Source organism: Maylandia zebra, linkage group LG7 (genome assembly GCF_041146795.1).
Source record: "Maylandia zebra isolate NMK-2024a linkage group LG7, Mzebra_GT3a, whole genome shotgun sequence".
Taxonomy (NCBI): domain Eukaryota; kingdom Metazoa; phylum Chordata; class Actinopteri; order Cichliformes; family Cichlidae; genus Maylandia; species Maylandia zebra.
In genome coordinates, this window is record NC_135173.1 from 26,791,571 (window position 1) to 26,819,083 (window position 27,513).

The following is a 27,513-nucleotide window of genomic DNA, read 5'->3' on the forward strand; positions in this document are numbered from 1 at the left end:
GAGGTGGGATGGATTATCTCAATATGGCAGATGTGCCCACTACCACACATTTGGACTGATTTGTGACCACTGTTTGGGAGGGATGGTTATATTGTGTATCTGGAATGAATTTTAGGTCTCTACGTCCATCCCATGGGGAATGGGAGCAGTAACAAAGGTGTTGCGTTTATATTTTTGTTGAGTGTATTTAGAGTTTACTTTAGATCGAGTAGTTCATTTTAAAGTCTCATGTGTTAAATAATATGCAACATTAGGGTCCTTAAATTTGTTCCTATAGCTCGCCTGCAACAGTGTAGCATCTGGTGTATCATTCAGTACAGCTTCCAGCGAGCAGACCATCTTGTCTGCTCGCTGAGACAATAACGGGAAAAAAGAAGAAAAAAATACACACAAGTGTTCAGGCGAACTAACCGAAGCTTATTTAGAACTTCCAGTGTCACTGGCGCAATAACTCATCGGGCGCATAACAAACATCACAAAGTAAAAGGCTTGTTTATATTTTCATATGTAAAGAGGCATAACCACATTCACTCTGTAACTGCCTTTGAATCTGATACCACATTAGGGCAATTGCCAGGGTTAGGGTTAAACATCACAACAGCTAATTTAACATCTCAGTGCAGCATGACAGGGCACAGAGCTTTTAATGTACCATGCTCATTTTGAAAGCTAACTCCCCAGTGGAGTTCATGTAACGGTGAATGCCTGTTGGACTCAGCACAGCTTCAAAGTGTGTACAGCCACATGAAATTTCACTCTCAACACATTAAAACTGATCAGTTTGCACTAGACAGCTGCTACTTACATAGCAACTCTACATCACTGTAATGTATTCAATACAGTTCAGTTCAATTCTATTCTATTCAGTGCAGTTCATTTTGATTTAATTACAATTTATTTAGATTGTATCTAAATAAATTGTATATATTGTATATTGTATATTGTATAAAAAAAACCCTTTTAACAGAAAAATTAACACCAGTAGAACCAGGCTCAGGGACGGGCTACCATCTGCTATGACCAGTTGGGGCTGACGGGAGTAAGACACAACAAAAGACACACTGTGGAAGAAAACCAGAGTTTAACTAATGATTAATGACTGTGAAATAATCTGAAATGTCATACTCCCTCAAATAACCTGAATTATATATTGGAAAAAGGTTAAAAGTTCACAAATCTCACATCAGACAATTCACATATACACTTCTAAAAATGACTGGGTTGAGGAAAACGTTTTGCATTTAAGTAAACCACGAAGAGCTCAATAATGCTGTAACTATACAATACTAAAAAAAAATATAGTGCTAATTAACATATTTCTGGTGCTCTTATCAGTACTGATAAGATCCTAAGTAATAGAATTAGATAGTGTGACTATAACTAATAAATCCAAAACATGCGTTTTGCATAAGTGTTGACAGTCAGTTACATTTCATCTTTGTTTTTGCTGCTATTGTAAACTGTTGTTATTATTAAACTGTTCAGAGCTGCATCACATTCTATGAAAGGTACTGAACCCAAAACTTGCTCCTAATTCACCATCATGACCTTAAAGAAAAAGCAATTGCGCGCATAAATGGGTGAATTGTCTTTGTAGTATAAAGAACTTAAAGCAAATAATTAGACTAGAAGTGTTACATGAATGCAGCTTGTTCACCATTTCATACAGAAAAGAGGTGAATAAAAAACACTGGAAGCAATGAAAGGCCCAGGCCACATATATTCTGTTCATGTTAGAGTTTGGGTTTCTCTTTTGTTGAGAGATAAAATCAGCTCAGAGGTTTATTGAAAGATTCAGGAGAGTGAAGGTCACCTCTGTTCATTACTGATGTCTGTAAAGAATAATGTGAAACGCCTCCACATTCTTATGAATCCAACACTGATGAGCATCTTACAACATCATATTATATTACACACAGTAGCTGTAATGTAAAGACGTATTATGGCAATAGCAATTATATGGAAGAAATATAGTATCATCAGAATTCAAGTATTTTTAGACATTGAATTTATGACACTGAATTTTTATCCTCCAAATTTCCCTGCAAAAATATTCACCTGCAAAAATTCACCTGCAAAAAATTCACCTGCCAAAAATTCACCTGCAAAAAATTCACCTGCAAAAATTCAGGTTTCGGATACAAGCGGCAGAAATGAGCTTCCTCTGAAAGGTGGCTGGCCTCTCCCTTAGAGATAGGGTGAGATGTTCGACCATCCGGGACAGGCTCAGAGTAGAGCAGCTGCTGCTCCTTCACATTGAAACGAGCCAGTTGAGGTAGTTCGGGCATCTGACAAGGTTGCCTGCTATGCGCCCCCTGGGTGAAGTGTTCCGGCATGCCACACCCCACCGGGAGGAGGCCTTGGGCAGATCCAGAACACGCTGGAGAAATTATATCTCTCGGCTGGCCTAGGAACGCCTTGGTGTTCCCCCGGACAAGCTGTAGGAGGTGGCTGAGCAAGCCGACCCCGGATAAGTGGAAGAAGATGGATGGATGGATGGACAAAGCGTCTAACATGTGACAACATCGGTTATTCATTACAAGCCCTAATAAAACCTCAGCAAGACTCAAGCTGCAGAATATAGAGGTAACTGCAGAGATGCTATTTTTAATGCCAGGCTTTAGCTTCCCAAAACCTTTTTCTAGTGTTATTAATCGGCCAGCCAAATGCAGCGTATACATGGATGTAAGAATGAACTCACTGAGCACAAGCCATTTATTGAGGTTGACGGTCAACCATACCAAAAAAATAAAGAACAAATTAAAAAAGACTTTCCTAACAGAAACTAAACTGAGCACATCACTAGGAACTAGGACCATAGAAACATGCTCTTAAAAACGTTAACACTGTCTGTGAAGCTAGATTTAAGAAATAAGTCTTTAAAGTTGAAGTAGGGCTCCATGGTGTAAATTTACCTTTACACATGTTTCATGTCTACTTGAAGTCTCTCAAAAACTCAGTTTTCATTATCTCTTCTTTACACTTAAGTATTAATATTCTACTTTATGACAGAATAAAAGGGGGCTCTTTAGATAACACAACACTGAGATCATTGCATCATGTAGTGTTGTACATAACTTTAACTTGGGGTGTTAAACGCAACTGAGCTCCCGTTAAAACCCATCAATCATCTGTCTGTAAAACAATAATGATCCCCTTTAAAATGTTTATAATAACATGGACTTGATGTCTTTACATAGTTTAGATATTTCTACTGAGCTGCACATAAGGCTTTAACACTATACAGTGCATCCAGAAAGTATTCACAATGCTTCACTTGTTCCACATTTTGCCATTTTAGAGCATAATTTGTGTGGTAAATTCAGTTGACTGGATATGATTTGGAAAGTCACGCTACAAGTCATGAAGTCAGACATGATATGTCAGACCATAAAACAAGCCATGAAGTCCAAGAAATTGTCTCTACACCTCTGAGACAGAATTTCATCAAGACACAGATCAGGGGAACCATACAGAAACATTTCTGCAGCACTGAAAGTCTGACTGAGCACAGTGGCCACTATCGCCTGTGAATCTGGAAGAAATGTGGAACAACCAGGACTCTTTCTAACCAATCTGAGCAATTGGGGTAGATTGGGGCATTAGCTAGGGAGATGGCTAAGAACCTGGTGGTCACTCTGACAGAGCTACACTGTTGCTTTGTGAAGAGAAGAGAACCTTCTAGATGGACAAGCCTTTCTATCAATCAGGTTTGTATGGTAGAGTTGCCAAATAGATGCCACTTGTAAAGGGGACATGACAGCCCACCTGGAGTTTGTCAAAAGGCAACCGAACCACTCTAAGGCAATGAAAAACAAAATTCTCTGGTGTGATGAAACAAAGGCTGAACTTTTTGGCCTGAAAACCAAGTGTCATGTCTGGAGGAAACCAGGCACTGCTCATCATCTGGCCAATGCCATCCCTACAGTGAAGCATAATGGTGGTGACAGCATCATGCTGTGGGGATGTTTTTGGCAGCAAGAACTGGTCAGTGTCAAGGGAATAATGAAGCAGTAATGTACAGAGACATCCTTGATGATAACCTGCTCCAGAGTACTCTGGACCTAGGACTGGGGTGACGATTCATCTTCCAGCAGGACATGACCCTAAGACACAGCTAAGATAATAAACGAGTGGCTCCAGGACCACTCTGGAACATCAGCCTGATGGAGCTTTTGAACTTCTACAAAGCAAATAGGAGCGTCGAGGCTATAATTGCTGCAAAAGGTGCTTCAACAAAGCAATGAGCAAAAGCTGTGTTTACTTACCTACATGTTATATTTTTAATTTTTATTAAATTGTATTATTTGCAAGAATATTAATTTCCATTTCCTGCATAACAGGAAGAACTAGTACATTAATTGGGACTACTTTCATTAACCTACAGTTGACGCTGTGAAAAAATAGTAAGTAAAAAATAAACAACAGCATGTGTGTTCATGATGAGAAAAAGAGAATTATTTTATTAATGTCTGAGTTTTGAAAATTATAACTTCAGACATCACTTAAATCTTTTTCATTTTTTGCTGCTCCTTGCATTCTGTGTACTGAAATATGAATTGTGATATGTGAAAAACAACCTACGAATTGTATCTAATATCAGTAGTCACTGTAAACAGTAATTGTATGGAAGAAATATAGTATCATCAGAATTCAAGTATTTTTAGACATTGAATTTATGACACTGAATTTTTATCCTCCAAATTTCCCTGCAAAAATATTCACCTGCAAAAATTCACCTGCAAAAAATCACCTGCAAAAATTCACCTGAAAAAAATTCACCTGAAAAAAATTCACCTGCAAAAATTCAACTGCAAAAGTGATGAACTTTAATGACCCAAGCCAGAGCAATCAGCACCAGATCGAGTCGAGTGGCTCTCGGCCAATTAAATTACGCTGTTTGATCACATGACACCGTTAGCCAGCAGTTTGTCTCCTAAAAGAGAGCTGTTTAGAGGTGAGTGATTAAGTTTTTCTCCTAAATAGAGATCATTACAGAACGCCTAGTCCTACTTAAAATCCCATTTATTTTTATTTTATCATCTACTCGAACTAAGGAAAACGTTTGACTAACTCAAAGACAATTTCCACGCCTCCCCTGCCTGACTGCAGAGGCAGTTTTGAATTTAGGAGCAGCAAGATGGAAGCGGCAAACCCTGGCGATTCTCCGGTAAGTATATTGTTTTTTATCTTCAAGTTTGTCTTTTGAAACCTTAATTTTATTTAAATCCGTTGCTCACGTATAAAGTACACAGACGGGGTCTTTGCTCAACTCGTCTGAGGCGTGTCTCACTAAGCGCTACATGCTAGCATCCTGCTAACCGAGCTACCCTTTACATGCTGTGCTTTAGAAAATAGGATACTCGTTAAAAAAATACTCCGCAGATATTGATAGATAGACGAACACTGCAAATATAATGTTGTAAACGAAAACGGCCTTTGGTGAAGTGGTAAAATACACCATGAATAAAGCCATAGATTGAATGGCTGCCATGGTTGCAGAACGGCCTGATTTAATGACAAGAATGGGGAAGAGTGAGGCGAAGTGAACCAAAGCCACAAAACACGGTCAGACAAGGCGGCAAAAGGGCAGTGATCTGTCCGTCAGTATGAAGTTGGTGTGTGCTTTGGTGAACAAAAACTCGAGACCGGTAGCAGGAAGGTGGGAGACTCGTGTTTCACTGGAATAGTGGTGAATTAAAACATCCTTTGTTGGGGACATTTAGGTGTAAATGCATCCATAAAGGTGAGACAGAGGCAGACCAGACAGTGAAGAAAACAAGGCAAACATTAGAAATATTAAAACGGAAATATAGGATTAATATAACATACAATTGGGGAAAATGTAAGGAACACAATGTAAATGATATTGTAAAGTCATTAAAACAGCATACTCTGATTAAAAGAAACAGATAATTGGGTAGGAGGATAATAATAATAATAATAATAATAATAAAAAAAATGTACAAGATGGGTATGTATACTTGTAGCCAGAACTTAACAACTATAAAGTTGTAGCATGTCAGTACCTTACCCCATCCATTATATCCACACTTTCAGAAAAGGATATGGTCAATATCTTTACAAATACTATCTAAACTTAAACTGGATATCCCCTCTGCTTCTTCTGCTTCTCGTATACACCCTCAGGGTTTGTGATCAGCCAGCGGCTGATATGATCATTAATCCTGTAAAATAATATTCTTTCGGTTTATGAATCTGTTTGCATGGATTTCTTAATCTGTTTCCACTGTTAGCAGAAGTTGTGCATGCAGTTTTGGTGTGCTGCTCTCCAAGACTACAAGCTGCGTTAAAGTTGGAAGTAACTGGCCGATGTTCCACTGTTGAAGATCAGCTGTGCCCATTTGTTGCACATTGTGGGTATGGAGAAGTTGAGGCCCTTGCAGGCTACCCACAATTTCCCCAAACTGAGCGATTATACATCTTCCTTCCATATTTGTATCTTGTGTCACTAAAAATAATTTTATTTAATTTTATACATTGATTAATGACCTGCAGAATCTCCTTATCATATTAAGTGATTCATAATTGTCACTTTATGCTTTCTCCATCTTGAAAGTGATGACATCCTTGCATTACATCCTTTAGGTTCATTTTCTGCAGGCAGGTTTCTGACAGAGAACAGGCAGATTTACACTATAACATGCAGCGTTCTATAGATGGACACATAAAGAAATGAAAAATTACATGTATGTGCTAACTTTCTAAACACTGTTACATTAATGATTAAGTAGATAAAACATTTATGTCAGCCTTGGCTCATAGTTCATTTAAAGACAAGAACTTTGTGTGTGTTTCAGGTCCTGCACTCTCAAAGACTGAATGAACCAGCATTGCAGCCATGGGTCACTGTGAGCATCACAGGGAAGGTTGAAGCCGCCCACTGCAGCTGTAAGGCCGGAGTCACGGAGACCTGCACCCACGTCACTGCTCTTCTGTTTAATGTAGAAGCAACAGTGATCTGTGGCACAAGGACTGTTACAGATGAACCTGCATACTGGGTTTTGCTGGGTAATATGACCAAGATACAGCCAGAGGTTGGCCATAAGATAGACTTCTCCTCTTCAGCTGCCCAAAAAAAGGCTCTTGATCAGAACAAACAGACCATCTGTAGTGACAGGTAAAAGGAGCCGTCCTCAAAAAAAGAAAAATCCCACCTGCTACTGTGGAGGAGTTGTCACTGCTATAATGCCATCATGTTTTATCTAGGGGTCTAGATTTATGCCTATAGTGCACTGCCGTGTAAATAATTTGCATTTACTGAATGAGTATCACTGTTCAAAAATTGAATAAAGAAACTAATTTTTGCCTCTTTTTTTATTAAAACCACTTTATAGAACATCACATCAGTTACAATGTAGAATCCATGTCACTGGAGAATTTTGATTCAATAAACAGTAAAAAGGTGAGCTGTGAAGACCAAGGACAAGTGCAGCTCACAGGTTTTCTATCCAAGGAATCCCAGAAGATTGCATGGTGTCATTGCCCAGCAGTTGTTCGCAGGATATATGGACTCAACCTCAACAATCCCTCACACTGAGCAGCATGAAGTGACAGTGCAGAGGAAAAACTCCCCTTTAACAAGAAGAAACCTCCAGCAGAACCCGGTTCAGTACCAGCAGCCATCTGGGTTTGGAGGAGAGAGAGAGAGACACAGAACTACCAAAAGTTTTTTTTTTTTTTTATGTGATTGACTGTTGTTGTAATTCAAGCCCTGAGTGTAGAGCAGGTAAGATATAAAGTTGCATCCTAAATTCCATGCTCATGAAGAGTGTTTAGTTTATGACTTTTTCACCTGGTCATTTCTTGATGAACAGATGGTCTTTTAGGGTTGACCAAGCTGGTACCTTGACTCTGTTCTCTGCAAGATGTTGCAAAAAACAAAATCATATGGAGACAATATTGGACACAAAATATATAACAATTTAGTTAAATGTAGCATTAACTCATAGGTCTTGCTAAAGTAAACCTTGTATTCTGATTCATCACAGCAGCAGTTCAGTTGGATGATGTCAGTAACTGCAGCAAGTGTCTTGCTGACTGAATAATTACATCTTGCATAATCTGAAACAAACACAAAGACAGAAACAATTTATAAATTAACGTTTGATAAAATCTAAGAATTAATCATTTATTAGATACCAATATGAATATGTCTACCATAAAACTTGTGTGGAGCGAAGTTACATTCAATCAAGATGGTCTGGCATGCTACAACTTTATAGTTGTTAAGTTCTGGCTACAAGTATACATACCCATCTTGTACATGTTCTTTAACATTATTATTATCATTATTATTATTATTATTATTATTATTATTATCATCATCATCCTACCCAATTATCTGTTTCTTTTAATCAGAGTATGCTGTTTTAATGACTTTACCATATCATTTACATTGTGTTCCTTACATTTTCCCCAATTGTATGTTATATTAATCCTATATTTCCGTTTTAATATTTCTAATGTTTGCCTTGTTTTCTTCACTGTCTGGTCTGCCTCTGTCTCACCTGTATGGATGCATTTACACCTAAATGTCCCCAACAAAGGATGTTTTAATTCACCACTATTCCAGTGAAACACGAGTCTCCCATCTTCCTGCTACCGGTCTCGAGTTTTTGTTCACCAAAGCACACACCAACTTCATACTGACGGACAGATCACTGCCCTTTTGCCGCCTTATCTGACCGTGTTTTGTGGCTTTGGTTCACTTCGCCTCACTCTTCCCCATTCTTGTCATTAAATCAGGCCGTTCTGCAACCATGGCAGCCATTCAATCTATGGCTTTATTCATGGTGTATTTTACCACTTCACCAAAGGCCGTTTTCGTTTACAACATTATATTTGCAGTGTTCGTCTATCTATCAATATCTGCGGAGTATTTTTTAACGAGTATCCTATTTTCTAAAGCACAGCATGTAAAGGGTAGCTCGGTTAGCAGGATGCTAGCATGTAGCGCTTAGTGAGACACGCCTCAGACGAGTTGAGCAAAGACCCCGTCTGTGTACTTTATACGTGAGCAACGGATTTAAATAAAATTAAGGTTTCAAAAGACAAACTTGAAGATAAAAAACAATATACTTACCGGAGAATCGCCAGGGTTTGCCGCTTCCATCTTGCTGCTCCTAAATTCAAAACTGCCTCTGCGTCAGGCAGGGGAGGCGTGGAAATTGTCTTTGAGTTAGTCAAACGTTTTCCTTAGTTCGAGTAGATGATAAAATAAAAATAAATGGGATTTTAAGTAGGACTAGGCGTTCTGTAATGATCTCTATTTAGGAGAAAAACTTAATCACTCACCTCTAAACAGCTCTCTTTTAGGAGACAAACTGCTGGCTAACGGTGTCATGTGATCAAACAGCGTAATTTAATTGGCCGAGAGCCACTCGACTCGATCTGGTGCTGATTGCTCTGGCTTGGGTCATTAAAGTTCATCACTTTTGCAGTTGAATTTTTGCAGGTGAATTTTTTTCAGGTGAATTTTTGCAGGTGATTTTTTGCAGGTGAATTTTTGCAGGTGAATATTTTTGCAGGGAAATTTGGAGGATAAAAATTCAGTGTCATAAATTCAATGTCTAAAAATACTTGAATTCTGATGATACTATATTTCTTCCATACAATTACTGTTTACAGTGACTACTGATATTAGATACAATTCGTAGGTTGTTTTTCACATATCACAATTCATATTTCAGTACACAGAATGCAAGGAGCAGCAAAAAATGAAAAAGATTTAAGTGATGTCTGAAGTTATAATTTTCAAAACTCAGACATTAATAAAATAATTCTCTTTTTCTCATCATGAACACACATGCTGTTGTTTATTTTTTACTTACTATTTTTTCACAGCGTCAACTGTAGGTTAATGAAAGTAGTCCCAATTAATGTACTAGTTCTTCCTGTTATGCAGGAAATGGAAATTAATATTCTTGCAAATAATACAATTTAATAAAAATTAAAAATATAACATGTAGGTAAGTAAACACAGCTTTTGCTCATTGCTTTGTTGAAGCACCTTTTGCAGCAATTATAGCCTCGACGCTCCTATTTGCTTTGTAGAAGTTCAAAAGCTCCATCAGGCTGATGTTCCAGAGTGGTCCTGGAGCCACTCGTTTATTATCTTAGCTGTGTCTTAGGGTCATGTCCTGCTGGAAGATGAATCGTCACCCCAGTCCTAGGTCCAGAGTACTCTGGAGCAGGTTATCATCAAGGATGTCTCTGTACATTACTGCTTCATTATTCCCTTGACACTGACCAGTTCTTGCTGCCAAAAACATCCCCACAGCATGATGCTGTCACCACCATTATGCTTCACTGTAGGGATGGCATTGGCCAGATGATGAGCAGTGCCTGGTTTCCTCCAGACATGACACTTGGTTTTCAGGCCAAAAAGTTCAGCCTTTGTTTCATCACACCAGAGAATTTTGTTTTTCATTGCCTTAGAGTGGTTCGGTTGCCTTTTGACAAACTCCAGGTGGGCTGTCATGTCCCCTTTACAAGTGGCATCTATTTGGCAACTCTACCATACAAACCTGATTGATAGAAAGGCTTGTCCATCTAGAAGGTTCTCTTCTCTTCACAAAGCAACAGTGTAGCTCTGTCAGAGTGACCACCAGGTTCTTAGCCATCTCCCTAGCTAATGCCCCAATCTACCCCAATTGCTCAGATTGGTTAGAAAGAGTCCTGGTTGTTCCACATTTCTTCCAGATTCACAGGCGATAGTGGCCACTGTGCTCAGTCAGACTTTCAGTGCTGCAGAAATGTTTCTGTATGGTTCCCCTGATCTGTGTCTTGATGAAATTCTGTCTCAGAGGTGTAGAGACAATTTCTTGGACTTCATGGCTTGTTTTATGGTCTGACATATCATGTCTGACTTCATGACTTGTAGCGTGACTTTCCAAATCATATCCAGTCAACTGAATTTACCACACAAATTATGCTCTAAAATGGCAAAATGTGGAACAAGTGAAGCATTGTGAATACTTTCTGGATGCACTGTATAGTGTTAAAGCCTTATGTGCAGCTCAGTAGAAATATCTAAACTATGTAAAGACATCAAGTCCATGTTATTATAAACATTTTAAAGGGGATCATTATTGTTTTACAGACAGATGATTGATGGGTTTTAACGGGAGCTCAGTTGCGTTTAACACCCCAAGTTAAAGTTATGTACAACACTACATGATGCAATGATCTCAGTGTTGTGTTATCTAAAGAGCCCCCTTTTATTCTGTCATAAAGTAGAATATTAATACTTAAGTGTAAAGAAGAGATAATGAAAACTGAGTTTTTGAGAGACTTCAAGTAGACATGAAACATGTGTAAAGGTAAATTTACACCATGGAGCCCTACTTCAACTTTAAAGACTTATTTCTTAAATCTAGCTTCACAGACAGTGTTAACGTTTTTAAGAGCATGTTTCTATGGTCCTAGTTCCTAGTGATGTGCTCAGTTTAGTTTCTGTTAGGAAAGTCTTTTTTAATTTGTTCTTTATTTTTTTGGTATGGTTGACCGTCAACCTCAATAAATGGCTTGTGCTCAGTGAGTTCATTCTTACATCCATGTATACGCTGCATTTGGCTGGCCGATTAATAACACTAGAAAAAGGTTTTGGGAAGCTAAAGCCTGGCATTAAAAATAGCATCTCTGCAGTTACCTCTATATTCTGCAGCTTGAGTCTTGCTGAGGTTTTATTAGGGCTTGTAATGAATAACCGATGTTGTCACATGTTAGACGCTTTGTCCATCCATCCATCCATCTTCTTCCACTTATCCGGGGTCGGCTTGCTCAGCCACCTCCTACAGCTTGTCTGGGGGAACACCAAGGCGTTCCTAGGCCAGCCGAGAGATATAATTTCTCCAGCGTGTTCTGGATCTGCCCAAGGCCTCCTCCCGGTGGGGTGTGGCATGCCGGAACACTTCACCCAGGGGGCGCATAGCAGGCAACCTTGTCAGATGCCCGAACTACCTCAACTGGCTCGTTTCAATGTGAAGGAGCAGCAGCGGCTCTACTCTGAGCCTGTCCCGGATGGTCGAACATCTCACCCTATCTCTAAGGGAGAGGCCAGCCACCTTTCAGAGGAAGCTCATTTCTGCCGCTTGTATCCGAAATCTCGTTCTTTTGGCCACTACTCAAAGCTCGTGACCATAGGTGGGGGTAGAGATGTAGATCGACTGGTAAATTGAGAGCTTCGCTTTTACGCTCAGCTCTCTCTTCATCACAACAGACCGGGACAGCATCCACATCGCTACGGCCGCAGCAACAATCCGTCTGTCGATCTCCCGCTCCTTTCTCCCGTCACTCATGAACAAGATCCCAAGATACTTAAACTCCTCCACTTGGGGCAGGAACTCGTCCCCAACGCGGAGTGGGCACTCCACCCTTTTCCGGCTGAGGACCATGGCCTCAGATTTGGAGGTGCTGATTCTCATTCCCACTGCTTCACAATCGGCTGCGAACTGTTCCAAGGCGAGCTGGAGGCCATCACCCGATGAAACCAACAGAACCACATCATCTGTGAAAAGCATAGATGATATTCTGAGACCACCCAAGTGAAAGCCTTCCGCCACTTGGTTACGCCTAGATATCCTGTCCATAAAAATTATGAACAGGATCGGTGTCTTATCTAAATTTTCACATTGAAATATTAGTAGCTTACAACGTAGAGAACATTATTACATGCTCATACCAGCTCTTGTTTTTTGTATTCAAATGAGCACTAGTTAACTTTACTGAACAGCACGCTGAATAGTTCTTTTATCTTAAAATGACATTTCTGTAGTTGTTATCATTGCAGAAGAATACAAATTACATGTAAAGAACAAATTGGAAACAAAAACAACTGTTGTTAACAAATCCTCAATTTTATTCAAGTGTGAAGAAAAGCAGATTTTAGTTGAATGACAAGATGTGCTCTCACTAAAATGTGAGATGGAGCATCTGCAGTCACACTGTCAGTACCATGACCTTTAAACCCTCGAAAACATAATTCCTTAAATTACAGACAGCATCTCCAATCTGATGTGCTGATGGGTCTGTGTAGTGCAGAACTGAGTTAAGAATGGAGGTTTTAGTCTGATTGAAGCAGTCTGGGGAGAAAGAGTAAATGCCCTTTCAACTTGTTGTTAATGATAATGGCAGCAGGGTCTTAAATGTTTTATCTCCACCTTTCTCTCTGCAGCTCTGAGCTTAGCTTTAACAGGTGACACTGTTCCTCTCTCTTCAAATTGTTTAACAAGTCTTTGTTTAAGAAGATATGGGAAACAACTATTTATTTAATATAAAGTACAGATAATATTGATTTGAAAGAACTGATACATTCAAGTAAATTAATTATTTATTCTCCATATTTGTTTGCTTGGCTGTAGATAAATCTCACAGTATCACACATGCAGCTGATCATTGCACCCCTACTGAGCTGGAATTAATCACTGAGTAATCTATCAAAAATATTGTTCTGTTTTCTTGGCTGCCACTAAGTAACTCCAAGCTTCAGTTCCCTCCACAGATTATTATAGGACTGAGGCCTGGAGACTGACTACGCCACTCAGTGCCCTTAATGTGCTTCTTCTATTGCAGTTCTCTTGTTGCCTTAGCAGTGGGTTTTGGGTCACTGTCATGCCGGGAAGACTTATTCATGACCCAGGTCTTCCCGGCAGCAGTATCCAGACTGAAAGAGTAAAAAAACAAATTAAAAATCATACATGAAAAACTAAATGTAAGAAATCTTTAAACAAATTTTAAGGATGATTCAAGGGATGTTAAATGATTCACAAATAATCTAAGATGTATTAATACAAGGAAATGCAGAATCACATTGGTGCATATGTTTCACTGACAGCAGATAAAAGTGTGATGATTCATGTGCTGTCATATGTGAGTATCAGAGTAAAAATTTGACCAAGATAAAATAAATTTGGGTTGTATAGGTGCAATAGTTGGCGAATCATCATTCTTTTCTGTTTGTGCTCCTTTATTTTATTACATTTTCCAATATTTTCTCTCCTCTTCCTATTATTATTCTTTTCTCTTTCATTTTGTTCACATTGTCATACAACACATATAAAGTAATAAATGAAATAACACTGAAAAGAAATGATTAACTAAAAAGATAAAAGTAGCACACGAACAACAGTGTATTCAGATCATAATTCTAATTGTGAAAGCTGCCAGACAGGACAGAGTTAAAAAGAAATCACATCATGTCCTTATATGAATATACATGAGTAGACTTTAAGACTGTAATAGAATTGTTTTGTAATAATTACCACCTCAGAAGGTTAAAATGAGGCTAGCCCTAGCAGTCTCAGTCTTGTTTATTAAATATTTGTTTTTTCTCCCTCTGTCACTCTCAGGAGGGGTGTGCATTGCTCAATCTCTGAAAATTCCTCGTGAGCCGAGACCTGGAGAGTTTGATAAGATAATCCTCCGTTTAGTGGAGACACCCAATGCCCGCGCTGTCATCATGTTCGCCAATGAAGACGACATTCGGTAAAGAAAAGGGTTATTTCTTGTGCATCTAACATGTATTCCAAGGTCCTATTTAATTTGTACTTTATTATGATTATATGATTTTATGGTACTACTAGTACAAAAAAGGGGAAAAACTATACTGTAAATGTTGAAAGAATTTCTTTACTTAAACATGATGAAAGACTTGAGTATGACTGTAGGAATGTGTTCACATAACTGGGCCAGCCATTAGTATAAAATAAAATATTTTTACATGTGCATTAACATGAGTAGGACATGAAAATGTCTTACCCATTCACTAATTGCAGATCTAAATCTTAATAAAAGCCTGAAGCTCATCTTTTTGATAAGCAGGGATAACAAACAAAAAGTCAGGTTTAATTTTAAGCTGATTCAGGACAAACATGAAAAACAAAAGTATTGGAAGAGTCTAAAACTTAGAAAAAGAGACAAAAGCTTAATGGAAGAGCTATCACTGAGGATGCACGTGTGTATCCTCTATCGAAATGATGCATGAAAGTGTCACGGTCATGGGTCAGTGACCCAGTGTTTCGAGTTTGCGTTGTTATTGAACTTTGATTTTGTCAGTATTTATTATTTCTAGTATTTTGGTTTCTATGTTAGCATTCTTAGTATTCTGGTTTTTCTCTCTGTGTTCCATGGATGCTCTGTGTCCCCCTGTCAGCTGTCTCTCCTTGTCAAATCCGCGTCTATGTGTTGTGTTTCCTGTTTTACTTTGTTGTCTAGTTTGGCTTCCTCTGGTCTTATTGTGTTTGATTACTCCCAGGTGTGCTCTCCTCCTGTGTCCCATTCCCCCGTTATCCCTCAGTGTATTTTAGCCCTGTGTTTCTCTCAGTCAGTGTCGTGTCGTCCCCTCATGCTGTTTGGTTTTCCCTCTGTGTGCCGCGTCTCCAGGTTTCTTACTGTTTAGTATTAGTTTCTAGTTTAGTTTCGGTTTTTGGAAGTTTATCGTTTATGGAGTTTTTTTTGTTACTGGAATAAAAGCAGCCTCTTTGAGTTTACGCTTCTGTCTGAGTGGCCTTCATTCTGGGCCCTACACCCTGCCTGCCACAGCCGATTCATGACAGAAAGAGGCATACCGCCAAAAACTGACACCTTTCCTTTTATGGGCTGCTGTCACTCCCCCCTCCCAAGTGATGGTCAGCTCAATGAGCAGAACCCTCTTCTCCACTATGTACCTGCAGCTGGATAGTGTAGTGGTATGACTACACACATTTGGAGCGGGAGTCACAAGTTTGATTCCCACCCTTTATCCAGTAAGAGTCCTGGCTAGACCCCCATGCTAAAAAACCAAGCCCTGCAATGGGCGCGGCTAGGTCTGCAGCCTGTTTGCAGCTCGGACTTCACTACATGTTGTACTCTGTATAATTGTGTATGTGACAAATAAAGGTTGTTGGTTTTACCACATGGCGAAATCAGATCAGAGAGTGGTTGTCAAGACCTTTCTCATAAAGACCAGGTCTTTCCTGAGGTCTACCAGCATTTGCCACCTTTTTACCTGGCTGCCAGTCATGCTGCCAGGCCTCACAAATCCTTGTAGGGCATAATTGGCTGCTGGTTTGCAGTTTGCACAGTAGACAACTGTGCTTTTCTACTTTGTGATAGTGTGGAAGGCAAAGTACACCATGGACCAGTTACCAGTCTAAGAAAGATGGGAAACCAGATGGTGTGGGGGCTGCAGGAGACTCCAGCACAAATCTGAACTAAATAAGCAGTTATAGGATGTATGGAGGATGTATGCTATCTAGTATGTTAAAAGGGTTTGGAGTGAGAAAATACTTGTTAATTACCAGCTGCCATACATTAAATTATTCATAAAGCAATTTTTTTTTTACACAAAAAATTAAAATAAATAAACTTAAATTATTCCGTTAATAATTAACTACAAACATTATTTCCTCATTTCTTTCTTTGTAAAATAACAATTTAAATAACCAGTAAATTACATTAATAACAATGGTTGTTTAACAAACAGCTTCATCTGGGAAATTCTTTTATTTCCGAGTAGAGGGAATAGTTTTATTTTATTTATTTATTTATTTTTTTAGTAGTTTTAGTTTAGATGAAGACAGTTTTTAGGCATCAAGCATGAAAGATCTGCAGCGTCTTGTTTTGTGGTGCTTTGGTTGTGTATGTCTTGTGCGTATACTTTCTTGATGTCTTTTTACGCTGCATGTTCATGCTACATACGAATAAAATATTGAATGAGAATTGGCTCCCTCTTCTCCCCTTTGACTGTCTCATCCGTCACCTGTGATGCTAAAAGGAGAATCCTGGATGCAGCAAAAAGCAACAATCTGACAGGTCACTTCCTGTGGGTGGGATCCGACAGCTGGGGGTCCAAGATCTCTCCGGTAGTCCAGCAGGAGCGGGTAGCCGAAGGCGCCATCACCATCCTTCCTAAGAGGGCATCTGTGGATGGTGAGGCCAGAAACAACCTTGACTTGACCAGATTTTCAGGATGTTTTGAAAGAAATCCTGATTTTAATTATGTTTTCCTTCTTTTGGTAGCATTTGACCGTTACTTCAAGAGTCGCTCTTTGTCCAATAACCGCAGGAACATATGGTTTGCTGAGTTCTGGGAGGAAAACTTTAGCTGTAAACTGGGCATGCATGGCAAGAGACCTGGCAGTCCCAAGAAATGTACAGGTATCTTTGTCTTTGTCATTATCAATGTACAATGACATTTATTCACACAATGCACCATTGCACCAATAGCCCATAACACTATTGCATGAGAACACCATCACACATGTGACGTTAATAGATAGGATACACAAATCATTTCTCTTCTTCTTCCTTTCCTTTTCTTCTTAATCATATATTTTCATTTACCTCTGTGACCCAGCTATGGGTTGAAGACATATATTTTCCTTTTTTTTTTAATACTTTAGTAGTTTGAAGCTGATGTATGATTTTAGCCAAAGCAGATTTGACTGGGAAAAACTAATAATTTACTTCCTTGATGATCCTCTCAATACACAAATTAAAGAAAACACGTTTTTGCCTTATAAACACTTGTTTCTTCATACCAGAACACATGCAGTAATCTTCTCCCTAAAGTGGCAGCCTAAAGTCACATCATGGAAATCTAATGTTTTCCTGCACTCACTCTGATTTCAGAGGCCTAAAACAGGAAATAAAAAACAGGTACTTTCCATTTGTTACATTCCCTGATTTTAGGAAATGTGTTCAGAAATTTGCAGCCGTGCAAGGTCCAATATTTGAGTACACACTAATAAAATCTTAATCTTGCAGAACACAGCTGCAAGTGGCAATTTATGAAAAGTATATTTTTATATTTCATGCTTTAATGACATTTTTTCAATTTATATAAAAAAAATTATGAAAAAATTTGAAAAAGTTTGATATATGAAGCTAAAATGTCATAGCAATAAAAAAAAAATGCTTTTCTAGATTCTTTTTTGTTGGTGGTGGTGTTGTTGGTTTTTTTTTTCTTTTTAAGGCCCAGACCAGCTGACTTGTTTTGAATACAGATAAAACCATGATAATCCTGCAAAGGCCCAGATTTGGAAAACACTAGTTAAAAAAACAACCTTACATTGGAAAAGACAACAGTTTGCTTTTTATCCCAAAAGACAAACAGAAGAAATCTGCTTGGGACTGCCATTAGCACTCAGCACTCCTAACCAGGAGTGCAGAGAGGAAAGAGGAGGAGAGAGCAGGGGAATACACAAAACAAAAGGCCCCAGACTCAGCCTGGGCCACTTCTACTTTGGCCTTAAGGCATATTGTACCTGCTCACCCAGTGAACTAAACTCTCACCAAAAAATTACGAATAAGGATTTATTTATTTTTTTAGGTTCTGAAGACAAACAAAATGATTGCATAAAATTTGGACTCATTAACTGATAGTGAATCTGATCTGAAATGAGTTTTTGTTCTCGTTCCATGTCTCATGCAGCTGTTTGTTACATGAGAAGCCCTGAATCAGGACTGCAGGGAGACACTCAGCAGAGGTGCACTATCGGCTAAATCCCTTAAAAACTTGTCTGACACGCAAAACAGCATTTGTGGAGGTGTTTGGCTAAGTACAAACAAACAGAGTACCTCCAGCTGGAGATAGAAGTAAAACAGCAGAAGGCAATGTCAGCACTCTAGAAAAAGCTGCAGTGTTCCAACTGCTTCCCTGATAATGTTACCTGAGCTTTGATCAGGCTGCTGCTGTCGGGCAGATCTCAAAAGATTTTATTAGAAGTTCCAGATTGAGTTTTGGAGCTGCATCATCACACAGACAAAACAGCTGAGTTGGCAGGTCAGCAGTCTTAATTGTGTGTGTGTGTGCGTGCGTGCGTGCGTGCGTGTGTGTGCGTGTGTGTGTGTGTGCGTAGTATCTTTGTCAGTGCTGTAAAGTGCTGAAAGACTAAATTGTACCAACATGAGTGTTGAGTGGTATGTGAGTATCAAACCTTCTTATTCTGAAGACTGATGGAACTGTATTGTGTGCAAAGAGCCTTGCTACCTAACAGTGGTAAAGCCCAAGGGGATGGGTGTCATCTTTGCACTTCATTAATTTGGCACTATCCATCCACTATAACACATGCTGTGTGGCACAGATGAATGAGCAGAACTGCGTAGGTGCAGTTCTCACTTGTACAGACTGATGAGCGAGACACCAGGGACTTTATTTCCGACTTTGAGGATGAGGAAAAAGTAACTTTAGCTTTACCAGAGGGACAACACTGAATCATGCAGTGATGAGTGACTTAATGATTTAGCCTCATGTAATTAGTGATTATAGATAGGTATTAAGCTATTTCGGTATAAGCCATCACTCTCCTGAATTCTCGTTTATAATCCTGATCATTGCAGTCACAGCATTTTTCTTCTGAACCAGCTCCGGCAATGGTTTTAGTAGCACAGCAATGAGTTTGAGTTGTTGACTTGGCCTCCAATTTCCCCTGAACTGTGATCTCTTCTGTAACAGGACTGCTTGCACTGAAAATGAAATTAGTTTATGATTGGATTTCATGTGCAAACTCAAGGCTGTTTCCAGATGCATTGCTAAAAGTCAGAAGATAAAAACTAGTTAACAGAGTCTGGAACATGAATACAGGGTAAAGCTGTATTTCTGCTCCAAACCAAGAAACACTCCTTTTTGGGGGGGTTTTGTCACTCACTGGACATTGAGCTCCTCAGTCCTGCGGATGCAAATCAGCTGAAATCAGGAGCTTTATGGTCTTTGTGGTTGCATCCGTTTGTGTCAGGAGACTGAAATAATTTCCCCCAGGGATCAATAAAGTATTCTGATTCTGATTCTGAAAGATAAAAACGACTTCACCATCAACTGTTTTCAATACATTGATTCTTCTCTGTTAACAGCTACTAATTGGTTTCTGTCACAACCAGACTAACTGCAAACTACGTTCACCCTGCAGGTGCTCAATTTCGATTTTCTGATCAAATCCGATTTTTTTGTCTGCTTGTTCACACTACAAATAAAATGCGACAGCAAACGCGCTCTAGTGTGACCGCTCAAAGCGGCCCGCATGCACAAAATAAGATGTCACACACAACGTGCTCTGTTTAGACCCAGAGCAAACAATATTGTTTGACTGATGGCCTTAATATAAAGACTTCGGACTTTACGTTTCCCAATTTTTGCTTTAAGTTATTTTGTTATTTACATAATGTAGATAACCTAATAATGATCCTTATTGCTGTTTTTGAGAGGAGCGGTGCTTCAAATGATAGTTACAGATTTCTGTCAGAATCTGCAGATTATACAGTACAAATAAAATGTTCACGTTTAATATGACATGACCATTCAAACAGCAGTCGCTTTCTAAAACATCAGATATGTATCAGATTCAGTACCACATACGAAAGTGACCCAGATCAGATTTGAAAATATTGGATTTGTGCCGTTCACTCTGTCATACGCAGGAGGTTGGGAAGCGCATCTGTAACCGGAAGGTCGCCGGTTCGATCCCCGGGCTATCTGTCCTGGTCGTTGTGTCCTTGGGCAAGACACTTTGCCTACTGGTGTCGGCCAGAGGGGCAGATCGCGCGATATGGCAGCCTCGCTTCTGTCAGTCTGCCCCAGGGCAGCTGTGGCTACAACTGTAGCTGCCTCCACCAGTGTGTGAATGTGAGAGTGAATGAATAATGGAATTGTAAAGCGCTTTGGGTGCCTTGAAAAGTGCTATATAAATCCAATCCAATCCATTATACCATGATTGGATATGGGTCGCATAGGGTCAAAAAAATCAGATTTGATGCGCTTTCGCCTGCAGTGTGAACGTAGCCAAACTGCACAAACTAAAGGAGACTCAACTTCTATTCCTTTTTCAAATATGTAGTGAAGTTTACTCACAGCTTTGCTCTTTGTTTTGATATAACAAGTTTTAAATGTAAGTTTCTGTATAATCTTTAGCCAGGTCTTAATTTTTGTAAAATCCTGAATGAGATCACTTGAGGGGAAATGTGTTCAGTGTGTTCAAAACTTCAGTGTCCGTGTGATATGTTCTATGAGAGGATTTGCTTATTAACTGTAATTAACTGGGTTAATTAGGAATAATCTGTTATGTCTGTCACCACCTCCTCTGAGCTCAACTCATGTGGTCAAGTGTGTCGCTCTTAAAAAGAAATTCATTCAAAAGCAAAGCATTTTTCCCCAGCCTGCTTGGATGGGAGTATTTTCTTTCTATCCCATCTTTTACTTGAGTTTACACATTGGATAAAAAATTTTCCTTGAAATACCTTTAATAAACCTAATTTATGACACTTTCTTATTTTTTTACCATTCAGTAATTAGCTAAAATAAGTTTGCTGACTGGATTTTCTCAATGGTTTAATGTTGAGACTAATGCTTTCAAAGGTACAAAAACACTTTAAATTATACAAATTATACTTAAATTGTAAATGTAATTCTTAGAAGATATCAATCGTGTTTAAAATGCCATAAAACAATTCTTTGAAATCGTGCTGATTGCTGTTTTGCTCTGACTTAAAAAGAAGAAATACTTTCTTTATGGTATTTTAATTACAGCTGAAGGAAAAATAACAATGGGGTCATTGTAAGGTAGGAATTTAATAGGAGAACATGTTTTTCAGTTTTTTAATCATATTTGTATAAATACGTGGATTCTAAATGTGGCTTAAAATATGAAATATTTCTGTTCTTTGAAAAAAATTGCCAGTCAGTGATTTAGCAGAGGTGCTGTTTTTGTTTGTTTGTTTTCAAATACTAATACTAATATTAATGAATCTGTTAATATTTCTAATTCCATAGGAATATGAAGGGAGTTTTTAAAGTCCAAATAAAGAAAAGACATTTCATTAATTCCATTTTGTTACAAAAGTCTAAACAGCCCTTAAACTGTGCAAGCTATCCAATAAAAATGTGCATATATTGAAATCATTTAATCTTTCCACTCCACTATAATATGATTAAAACACATCAATAATGTTTTGTTAATGGATAAATTAGGGGGGTTAATGAAAATGAAAGTATTCTGTTTGAAGTGTAGCACTGCAACAGAAACACATCACACTCACATGCTCAGATAAAAGCAGCTTTCAGCCAAATTACCTGACAGATGCTTTCCACAGGTGAGCTTGTCGTCTTCCCTGACATCCTCCCCTGCATGCATGGATTCTCTATCTGTCTGTCGTTGATTGCAATCACCATTCTGTTTGTTTTTGTGTGCGAGCTGAAGCAGCTTACAGAGAAGCTTGTTTAGATAATGGGAATGACCATGTTGTTTTCTAATTCAGGTTGTGAGATGCATGTTAGAGTAAGAGAGTGAAGCCTAATGTTATCCTAATACACATTTAAAGGACAAACTCAACACTTTGGCCATTTGTAGGGTAACATAAAAAAGCTGCTGCTGTGTTTTTACTTAGTGTACACAGATTATATTGAAGTTGCAAATATTAAATTAAATGCTGTTCATCAACTTTGATAGACTTAAATGATAACTTAGGGCACTAAAAACATCAGTGTTGTTGTTTTTATTCTCCATTTTACACTTGAATGCACCAGCTTTTCCTGTTTTAAATTTACTCCTATTGCTATGATTATAATTTCAATCATTAGTCTGGCTATGTGCATCTTAAATTTTGATAATTATAGCTTCCCATATGGAAAAGATATATATAAATCTTATAAAGTTTGTATCTGTTGTGTATGAAAAGCATACAAGAGTGAAAACAGATATAAGATCCCTTGAAAAATTATATAAATGAAACATGTATGTTTTGGATACTTACTAAAATAATATATGAAAGTAATGAGAAAGTGGCCACTTTCATGAGTAAATCATATATGCCTTATATGATTTACTATATGAAGTAGGCCACATCTTATGCAAGTCTTTTATAAGTTTTTACTATTTTTTTTCCATATGGGTTTACAGACTGTTCCTAGTTAATCAGATAGGTTAAAAAAAGAAAAAAGTGTTGAATTTTAAAGTAACACGTTTTTTCGAACTCCTAGTGGACAAACTGTCAAACTTTTCTGTGTGGCAGGCAGGCAGGACCTGGAGGACAAGGCATAAAACTAAAAAATAGTTTTATTGCAAAGGCCTTATAAAAACACAATGAAAAACAAAACAGGTCAGAAGCAAAAGTATATAACCAAAAACTCTTCTAACCCTAACACACGAGAAGGAAGGACACAGCTAGAAGGGAGAACATGACCAAGAGCAAAAGGAAGACTGAGACAATGTATACACCCAGTGTAACAAGGGGAAAGGGAACCGAAGCTAATTACAGATGAGAGATTGCATTTGAATGCCTTGTGTTTTCTTGTCAGAGGTGTGGACTCGAGTCACATGACTTGGAGTCGAGTCAGACTCGAGTCATTAATTTTATGACTTTAGACTTGACTTGAAAAAATGTTCTAAGACTTGTGACTTGACTTGGACTTTTACACCAATGACTTGGGACTTGAATTGGACTTGAACCGGTTTACTTGAAAAGACTTGATATTTTACCCCAAATATAAAATTTAACATGCATATTATATAGAGATTGAAAATGTGACGTCATTCACGGGTAGAACCGCAAAGGATTCTGGGAACTCGTGGCAAGAGGTACTAGCGCACACAGACTTTCAATTGAAATCAGTCACACAGCGATAAAAAGAAACACAAAAATGGCAAGAAGCTGTTGTATTATTAACTGCAATAGCCGGTCGCATGACAGCCACGGGAAGCCGACGGGTAAAGAGATCGGTTGTTATCAGATTACGTCGTTGAAGAGAAATTGTTCGAGCCATGTTTCCGAAGTAACAAAGACGCGACGGATGGCCTGGATTGCAGCCATTCAAAGACCAAATATAACGTCCCAGAACACTCCAGCTCACAGGTTAGTCTGCTCCAAGCATTTACACGAAGGTCAGTCTGCTGTTGTAGTTAATACGTCATTTTTCATAAAATAATTGGTGATATAGGTTACAAGCAAGTCTGGCGCTGAACAGAAATTGTCGCGCTATGCTCCTTTGTTTATTGTGCATAAATAGTGAATTGTCCTGACACAATATTGCGTTTCGCTTCTGTTATTATGGTACATTGACAAAAACATATACTTTTATTCACAGGATAAAACAGGGTTTTTGTATCACTAATTGCCCAGTACGATTACAGCATACAATATTATTGTCACTGCTACATTTCTGTGATGCTACCAGAAATTATTTCCACTACTAATTAATTATCGTTGAGCTCAAAGGTCCTATTAATAAACGGTTAACGAATGTGTATTTATGACGACGATTTGTGAGACTGGTAAACTTATGATACGTACGATGGTCTTTACTTTCTACACGGTGCATTTCAAGGTCCTGCACCCATCCGTCGGTAAACTGTACCTGGGCTTGTTGCAGTGACCTGAAGTTACTAAACTTCATGAGTGTATGCACTCACTCCAAGAACCGTATGATTATAAATATGCATATAAATATGCTACGATGAGATAGCTGACTTCATCTAACTAGCAAATGTTGTCCAGGCTACGTTGGTGATACAGTTTTTTTTAATGTGTATGATATTTTTGTCATGCGATTTTAAAGCCGGTCCTACAACCGCATCCAAGAATAACATGCAGCTTATCTCAGAACTGTCGGTGAAAATTATTCTTGGAGCTAGGTTTAATTGAGCTGCATTTTAAAGAGGTGCAATTTCACAATTTGTGTATATTTTCTAAGTTCACTATTTTGTCATGTGTTGAGAAAAACACAGATTTAAAAATTACATGGTCTAACATTTACATTTAGCATAAAACTGCAACATTCTTTTTTTCGTTTTTTTGAATGACTCGAAAGGACTTGAAATTCAAAGTTTCAGACTTGTGACTTGACTCGGACTTTTACACCAGTGACTTGAGACTCGACTCTGACTTGCCTGACATTACTTGAGACTTGACTTGAGACTTGAGGATAAAGACTTGAGACTTACTTGAGACTTGCAAAACAATGACTTGGTCCCACCTCTGTTTCTTGTGTACATGTTCCTGTTTGTGCTGCAGTTTGCTCAGTTGGGGACATAACCAGATGAACTGATGTACCTAGACACAGGCTCAGCATCTTTCCCTCTTTCCTTCTCTGTTTGAAAGCAGCAACAATGTCTGAAGGGTTTAAGCAGCTGTTTAGTATTTAGCGCCACTCAAAAATGCGTTTCAAAATGTGTGTGTTTGTCTTAGTGTGTGATGGTGTCTCAGCTTCTCTATGTCGTTGTGAGAAGCTACATTCAAATTTTACTTTGATGATGTTGCACCGACTCTTCAAGTAAAGCGCTATACAAATACAGGCCATTTACCATTTACATTCTGTCAGTCTCGGTTGTTTGACATCCTGTGCTGTCTGCTCACCATTCATGGGTCAGCCATATAGATATGTAATCACTCTTTATCTGTAATTAGTCAGAGCAAATGTCTCCATTTGGACAGATCCTTCCTCTCTTGTCTGCCATCAAAATTAAATTGGATTTTTGAAGCTCCTGTTAATCCAACAAGGCCTTGTCTCTTGTCTATGGAGGGTCCAGTCCAATAGTTAGTCTTCCCCTCCTGTCTTTCTCTTTTCCTTTTTGGCGTGCACCAACATCATGGTGCAGCGTGCCTCTAGTAACACCAATAATTCTCTAGAAAATCTGGAAAAAACTTTGCATAATGTCTTCTTTGATTTATTTTTAAATCAACAAATGAGATCAGGTATCTTTTTATGTTAATGGGTTTATTAGAGGAAATGTTGCTCTTTTCATACTCCCATGATCTTTGTTAGTAACTTCTTGCCTAACGGAAAGGATGAGTGCCGTAACCTTTGGGTTAAAAAAAAGAGATCAAATAAAGAGGTGGGATGAGATTGACTCAGATATATATTAGTAAAGGTAGTTGAACAGTATTGTGCTTATTTCTTTGCTCTCTGAATGTGTGGTGTTTTTTTTTTCTTTTCTTTTTTCCCCGTGGAGCCTAAAGATGAATATGTCAGTGCTTTAGTTTCTTAGTCATTTTAATGTTGCTGCCTGAATGAAACCCACAGTGATATTTGTGGTCCTCAGTAAACAACTCCTTTTAAGGCATTTTCCATGGCAGTTTTGACTTGCTTGATTTTTTTCAATGGAGTGGTACCAAAAAGACCAAGAACTTTGCCAAGGAAACCATTTAATCACAAATATGTACAGTTGGCACACAATAGAAAAACACTGGAAAAAGTGACACTATACATTTTTTAACATAATAACTATTTTGCAAGTGGTGAATTTATTTTTTTACTCCTTACTTAAGAAAATCATAATTCTGCTTAATCATATTTATGGTTTTATATAAAAAAAAACTTAAGTATCCTAAAGTCAAAGTATTAATTATGCAGAATGTTCTCTTTTTTATATATGATATTATTGGATGATAATTATTAAGTCATTTGTAAGTCAGTCATTCAAGTCATTACTTTAAGCAACCATTAGAAGGTCCAAAATAGACCCCAGCTGAGTTCCCCATTTAACCATAGTGAGTTCACTGAACTTTCAGCCTGCAATATATTTTATATGTTTGGTAATTTAAGTCGATCAACTTTGTTTCAGGGTTGGAGAAAGTTGGCCGTGACTCCATCTATGAACAAGAGGGGAAGGTGCAGTTTGTGATGGACGCCGTCTACGCGATGGCCCATGCTCTGCACCACATGCACCGTGAGCTCTGCCCAGGGTACCTTGGCCTGTGCCCTCGTATGACCAACATTGATGGAAGAGAGCTGCTGACCCATATCCACGCCGTCAACTTCAATGGTGAGACTTTGGAGTGATTCAAAATTCCATAGCCAAAGGTGAACACAATTCATTCTTGAGACCTGAAGATCTCAAATTTTTTCTTCTTTGTAACGGTATAAAGAATGAAAGGTGGTGGATTGGCCAGATGCTAGTCGTTGTATAAAAAATAACTCTGTTGTTTGGTGGTGGCTATGGCGGAGCTTCCTCAGATTCAGTAAAATTAGCAAGTGGTGGAGGCCAACAGGTGGATGAGAGAAAGGGGAGGCAGGAGGAGAGACCCAAGGCAGCCGCCGGTCCGAGTGTCAGGTGAACTGAACTTCAGGTAAGAAGTTATGACCTGCAGTCTATCTGTGTCAGATATAATGCAAGTTTAGGTGGAGTTTATTTTCGTTGTGCTGACTTTTTACAGTCAGTTACAATAACTCGTACTGCGTGCTAGCTAGCATGAGGAGTTTCTATACAGCTGGGGGGGTGCTTTGATTTTACTGATATCGTAGTGAACTTTATTTTATTCATAAGGTTAGTTAGTAGAGTTGCCAACCATCCCGAAAAAAAACGAAATCTCCCGTATTCAGAGAAAATATTACGCGTTTCGTGTTGAGGTGAAAAGGAACAGTTTGTCCCGTACTTCAGCTAGAATGGAAAAAGACACAAAGCTGGAGTTATTCTGTCGTTACGCTGTCAGCTGCCTCTTCTCCTCTCATTCTCTCCCCTCTCTCTCCTGTTTCTATTTCAATCATGAAACTGATCAATGATCAGCTGATCGGCTTTTCTCTCT

At 38.6% G+C, this 27,513-nt stretch overlaps 2 protein-coding genes and 1 long non-coding RNA gene across 7 annotated transcripts in view; 1 reads left to right on the forward strand and 2 right to left on the reverse strand.

The window, feature by feature from the left end:
• grm8b (glutamate receptor, metabotropic 8b) overlaps positions 1–27,513 on the forward strand; it is a 160,255-nt gene that overhangs the window by 112,291 nt on the left and 20,451 nt on the right. For all 4 annotated transcript variants that reach the window (XM_076886146.1, XM_076886145.1, XM_004556274.3 and 1 more), the window contains exons 4-7: positions 14,373–14,508; positions 16,778–16,932; positions 17,023–17,160; positions 26,553–26,753. In XM_076886146.1, the coding sequence (XP_076742261.1) occupies positions 14,373–14,508; positions 16,778–16,932; positions 17,023–17,160; positions 26,553–26,753 (630 nt within the window). The remainder of the gene's footprint in view (positions 1–14,372; positions 14,509–16,777; positions 16,933–17,022; positions 17,161–26,552; positions 26,754–27,513) is intronic.
• On the reverse strand, positions 7,319–9,482 carry LOC112435175 (uncharacterized). 2 transcript variants are annotated; one of them, XR_013099406.1, is made up of 5 exons: positions 9,319–9,389; positions 9,107–9,164; positions 7,991–8,085; positions 7,817–7,882; positions 7,319–7,647 (listed from the first exon to the last, which is right to left on the reverse strand). It is a non-coding gene; the product is annotated as an uncharacterized LOC112435175 (long non-coding RNA). The 2 variants fall into 2 exon arrangements; XR_013099405.1 differs by lacking the exon at positions 7,319–7,647 and having other exon boundaries at positions 7,676–7,882; positions 9,319–9,482.
• On the reverse strand, positions 10,182–12,323 carry LOC143419610 (uncharacterized). The gene is given in 6 exon segments (XM_076887020.1): positions 10,182–10,421; positions 10,454–10,515; positions 10,518–10,562; positions 10,565–10,724; positions 10,727–10,802; positions 12,247–12,323. Coding segments are annotated over 6 exon segments (660 nt in total).